Source organism: Temnothorax curvispinosus, unplaced genomic scaffold (genome assembly GCF_003070985.1).
Source record: "Temnothorax curvispinosus isolate PA1 unplaced genomic scaffold, ASM307098v1 QBEX01000607.1, whole genome shotgun sequence".
In the NCBI taxonomy this organism is placed as follows: Eukaryota; Metazoa; Arthropoda; class Insecta; order Hymenoptera; family Formicidae; genus Temnothorax; species Temnothorax curvispinosus.
In genome coordinates this window covers 5,103-10,400 of record NW_020210387.1, presented here as the reverse complement: position 1 = coordinate 10,400, position 5,298 = coordinate 5,103, and the positions used below count along the sequence as shown (strand labels likewise).

The following is a 5,298-nucleotide window of genomic DNA, read 5'->3' as shown; positions in this document are numbered from 1 at the left end:
ATCGTATCCGTATAGTTACAAACAGATTCCTATAGGTTGGCATTGCATACTGTTCGCGAAATCGCTGACTTTTCCCGGTGATGGAAGCGGGATGAGAAGGACGCGCGTGGAAGGTGTTAACTAATTGATTCCTTTATTTTTTGTGTAACTCAGACCACAGTCTGAGGTCTGAGCCGTCAAAATGATACAATCTGACCTGAGAAATGATGAGCGGTGAACAAATGAGATGTCTTTCGAGTCCGTATATGCGAGAGGCAATTATATTAATCGCCGTCCTCTTCGATGAATCGCCCGTGAGCCGGTGAGACACGTGGCGGTCGGCACTCGCGCACGTGTGAGCTTGAGTTGTCGTGTTGAGGCACCAGAGCTGATGAGCGGTCTATTTCACACGTTGAGAGAAGATCTAGGCAGCGTGGTAACTGCGATATGCACTCTTAACCGGAGTCACAATGCAAAAACGTACAGAGCACACGTTACGCGTCTCGTCACAGCGCGGCCATTTGTACAAGTGTCTCGATCGCGAGGAAGACGTTGGCGATGAGCGCGCCCGTGCGTGCGCAAGCTGCCGCGGTGATTTAGCGTCGCTACCCGATCGATGCTGCCATCTGATCGGACGCAACGTTAACGGAATCTCGAACATTCCGCCCGCCATCAGCAACCTTGTTGATGATTCCTTACTCTTGATCCTTCATCCGGTTGAAATGGGTAATATGGCAAGCTTGGCACTTGGCCGAGTGAGTGTCGTGGTGGCCATCTTGAGAGTAACCACCCTGGTGAGTCCATCCTTGCCGGGATGCAAAGCTGTTACTCTGGCGAGTGGCCATTTGCACGGTGGAGAGCGTTCGTCGGTGAGCAGCACGATGGAACCCACCTTGATGTTGTTGTTAGAATGATGCCACTTGGATATCGCCTGCTGGCGTTGCAGATAATGAGCCGACCATTGTGCCCAAAAAAGTTGAACACGCTGCTGGATGAGCTGCTGGATGAGCCACCGAGATAGTCGTGAGGTTGCTAGGTCAATCAGAGATGGCTCGGGTATGGTAGTGATTGGACCTCCAATGAGGAAATGACCTGGTGTGAGCGCAGATACGTCTTCAGGGTCGTCGCTCAGCGGTTCTAAAGGCCGCGAGTTGAGAATGGCCTCGATTTGCGTAAACAACGTTGTGAGTTCTTCCGTCGTGAGTAGAGTCTCCCCGATAGTCCGTCTCAGATGAAACTTCACGGATTTCACCACCGCCTCCCACTTGCCCCCCATGTGTGGAGCGCCTGGTGGGTTGAACTCCCATCTGGTGCAATCACGTTGTAGAATTTGAGCGATTCGTTGATGTTCTTGGGAACTCTGGATGAACATTTCCTTGAGCGCGGCGTCTGCTCCAATGAATGTTGTCCCGCAGTCCGAATATATGGTCTGAGCAATTCCCCTTTTCGCTGAGAATCTTCGGAAGGCTGCTATGAATCCTTCTGATGAGTAGTCACTGACTACTTCGAGGTGAATTGCGGAGGTGGAGAAGCAGACGAACACACAGATCCATCCCTTGTATGTTTTCGCACCTCGTCCTTTCCATGTTTTGATGGTGAGCGGTCCGGCATAGTCGACTTCTGTATAAGTAAACGGACGTGACGGCGTAACCCGAGAGAGAGGTAGTTGGCCCATCAGTTGATGAGCACGGATCCCCCTCTGTCGAGCACACACGACACACCGTAAAATATGAGACTTCACTGGAGCCCGTCCGCCGATGATCCAGTATTGTTGCCTGACATGAGCCAATGTCAGCTGTGTTCCTCCATGCAAGGTACGCAGATGGGCGTGTGCAATGATCAAGGTTGAGAACCGTGAGTGGCGAGGCAAAATCGCCTGATGTTTGTTGTCTTGAGCTAGTGCTGATTGGTTGAGGCGGCCGCCAACTCGGATGATCCCTTGAGCGTCTATATACGACTGAATGCGTGAGCAGTTGGTAGTCTCGAGTTGGCCGTGAGCATCTTGATCTCGTACGGGAAGTATGCCGCTTGAGTAGCCTTGATCCAGAATAATCTGGCCTCCTCCAAAGCTGAGTGCAAGTCTAGTGGCTTGTATCGGCGCTTTCTCAGAAGCGATATGAACCTGAAACAAAGAGCTGTTATTTTCAATAATTTATTGAGAGTTGAGTACCTAAATATCAAGTCCCAGTAATAGTCCGGTTGAGATGCGGCTGCATGTAGCGCAATGCCAGGACGAGCCTCATGCGCGCTCAACTCGCCCGAAAGCGCGGGTTGTGATGGTCATGCTTCAGGGGTGAGTATCCACGGTGGTCCCGTCCACCATAATGAGTGGCTTTGGAGTTGAGCAGTACTTAATCCTCGTGATGCGCAGTCGGCTGGGTTGGACGTACCTGGTACGTATTTCCAATGTGCGTTCGCAGTGAGCTCTTGAATTTGAGAAACTCGATTTCTCACAAAATTCTTCCAGCGTGATGCATGAGATTTGACCCACGTGAGTGTCACAACAGAGTCCGTCCACAGGTGAGTTGCTGTAACGTTCAACTTCAATGTGGCTTGAACGTATTGCATAAGTCTTGAGAGCAGCAGTGAGTTGCGGTGAGTTCAAGTCTCGGAATGGTGAGCCGCTTGAGCGGTGCTACCTTTGTTTTGGAGCACACCAATGAAATCGTGGCGCCATTAGAGCCGTGGACGGTGATAAATACGACTGCAGCCATTGCCAGTTGAGAAGCATCAGAAAAACCGTGAAATTCCACTGACGATGTACTCCATGTGTTATACCACCGAGGTATTGAGATCTTGCGCAAGCTGGTGAGTTCCTTTCTGATGGTGAGCCACCGTGATGAGAGCTGGGATGGCAGTGGTTCATCCCATTGGAGCTTATGAAGCCAAAGCTCCTGCAAGAGCATCTTCGCCTTGATCACGACTGGTGATGCAAAGCCTAGTGGATCAAATATCTGAGCCACTTCAAACAAAACGAGGCGTTTGGTGAGATGATCGGTGTGCGACGAGATCCTTGTTGAGAATGCGAATGAATCTTCTTGAGGAAGCCATCGTAATCCGAGTATTTTGGTAACGCAATCGTCAAATGTAATTTGTGAGCCCTGGTCTTTTCTGCTTGAACCGCAGTGAGCACGTCTGGATGAGTCGCGTGCCACTTGGCCAATGGAAAACCGCCCGCCATGCACAAGTTCTTTAGTTGCAATGCAATTTTGATTAGCTGTTGGACAGTGTCAACGCCTCCAAAGCTGTCGTCGACGTATCGACCTTGAAGGATGGACGGCACTGCAAGAGGAAAATTATGGCCTTCGTCCTCCGCCAGTTGCAGCAGCGTTTGTACTGTCAAGAACGGGGCAGCCTTGGTGTCATACGTGACCGTGGTTAGATAATATGCCACTTCATTGAGCAGTTCGTCGATCCATAGAATCCTTTGTAAATTCCAGTCATCCTTATACACGTTGATCTGTCTATACATCTTGGTGATGTCCGTGGCAACTAGGTGTCGAAATTGTCGAATCCAGAGCAAGACATCAGTGACGTCTAAATGCAACTTGGCTCCCGTGTGCATGAAATCATTAAGTGAGCGGCCAGATGTAGATGCGCTCGAGCCATTGAATACCACACGTAATTTCGTGGTTGCACTGTATGGTTTGAGCACTCCGTGATGTGGCAAATAATATTGCGTGTGCTGACTGGAAACGGGTGAAGCTTTCTTCATGTGATTGAAATCTCGATATTCTGTCATAAATTAATGATACAGACGTCGATAGTTGTCATCTCGGGAGAGTCTTCTTTGTAAACTTTGCAAACATCGATGCGCAGTGAGATACGAATCGCCAAGAGTATCAGGTGATAATTTTAGTGGAAGTCGAACTGTGTATCGACCTGTTGAGTACCGTGAAACAGTACTCTTGAAATGTTCTTTACATCTTTGCTCGTCAGAAGTAAGATCAAGATTGTTGCTCGCAGGCACTTCTTCCTGTGTCCAAAATCTCGACAGTAACTCGTCGAGAGCATGTTCCCTCTCCTGAATCGATGCATGATGCACTGCAGCAGATGCCGATGATGATGTGTCGACAGGTCCGAGAACGAGCCATCCGAAAATTGAGAGCTGCGCAATTGGCATCAATGTATCTCGTTTAATGATGTTGGGCTTGATGATCTGCCCATATGAGTCAGCTCCAATGATAATATCCACTGGCCGTGGTGTCAGAAAATCTGGATCAGCCAAGGTTAACTTGGTGAGATGCGGCCATTCCTGGGGTGCAGCGTTGAATGATGGTAGGATGTTTGTTAACGTCTTCAGAATGTGAGCTTGAATAATGACGTCTGATCTTGAGCGAAGTGAGCGGAGCTTGAGGAATGCAACTCCTCGAGTTTGCGTGGACTTTCCGCCACCAATTCCGGTAATGAGAATGACAGAATGATGACGAAGAATGTTGAGCTGACGAATGAGTGATTCAGAGACGAAGGTAAGTTCTGAACCTGTATCGATGAGAAGCCATACGTGCTGAGTATTAACCGATGAGCTGATCTAAGCCAGGGCCGTAGCGAGTAATGTTGAGTGTGATGAGTGGGCCAAAGATGAGTGAGCGACGATTGCACCATTGTCCTATTGGGATGCTGAGGCTGAGCTGGTGGTTGGCTTCGCTGATGAGTCGGTCTGATGTGCCTCATGCAGCATCGTATGATGTCGGTTGGTGCACTTCTTGCACCCCCGTGAGCTCTTGCATGAGCGGACGTTGTGACGGCCGAGGCAGTTAAAACACAGCCTCTGTGAGATGACTAACTTTTGTCGATCGCCCGGTGAGAGTTCCCTGAATTTAAGGCACGTCACCACGAAGTGCGTGCCGTTGCAGCAGTCGCACGGGTACACCGTTGAGCCGTCTGATGTCGTAGTGCGTGCCGGTTGAGCTGCCGCATGACGAGCCGTCGAGGAGCGCCGTGCTGTTGAAGCAACCCCTGCCGAGCTTCCAGAGCTGGCCGTAGACTCAATCCTCTCGAGTGCCCGTGCTCGAGAGGTGAGGAATTGCTCGAGCTGGTCGAATCGCGGATACTCGCGTGTGGCGCCTAGGGATGTCTCCCACTGCTCCTTCGTCTGGCGATCCAGCTGCCTGGACATGTATCCCACAATGTACATGTATTTTCAGTAATAAGAAATGAATAAAATGCATTTGCAGTTAGAAACGGATAGAGCGGGCAAATCATAATTGCATGCAAATGCAGATAGATATCCTACCTGGTTTTGCAATCAAATGCGGATAGACATTCAGAACTGGTTGCGTATAGAAACGGATAGGATTCGTATTTACGTTTGCGTAT

The 5,298-nt window shown here is 49.8% G+C and overlaps 1 protein-coding gene across 1 annotated transcript; it reads right to left on the bottom strand.

Annotated features, from left to right (window-relative positions):
- Positions 1 to 2,917: 2,917 nt before the first annotated feature.
- LOC112456186 lies at positions 2,918 to 5,098 on the bottom strand. The gene is made up of 4 exons (XM_025018572.1): positions 4,767 to 5,098; positions 4,462 to 4,702; positions 3,886 to 4,420; positions 2,918 to 3,714 (listed from the first exon to the last, which is right to left on the bottom strand). The coding sequence occupies exons 1-4, from the start codon at positions 5,096 to 5,098 to the stop codon at positions 2,918 to 2,920; spliced, it is 1,905 nt and encodes a 634-aa protein (XP_024874340.1).
- Positions 5,099 to 5,298: the final 200 nt, after the last annotated feature.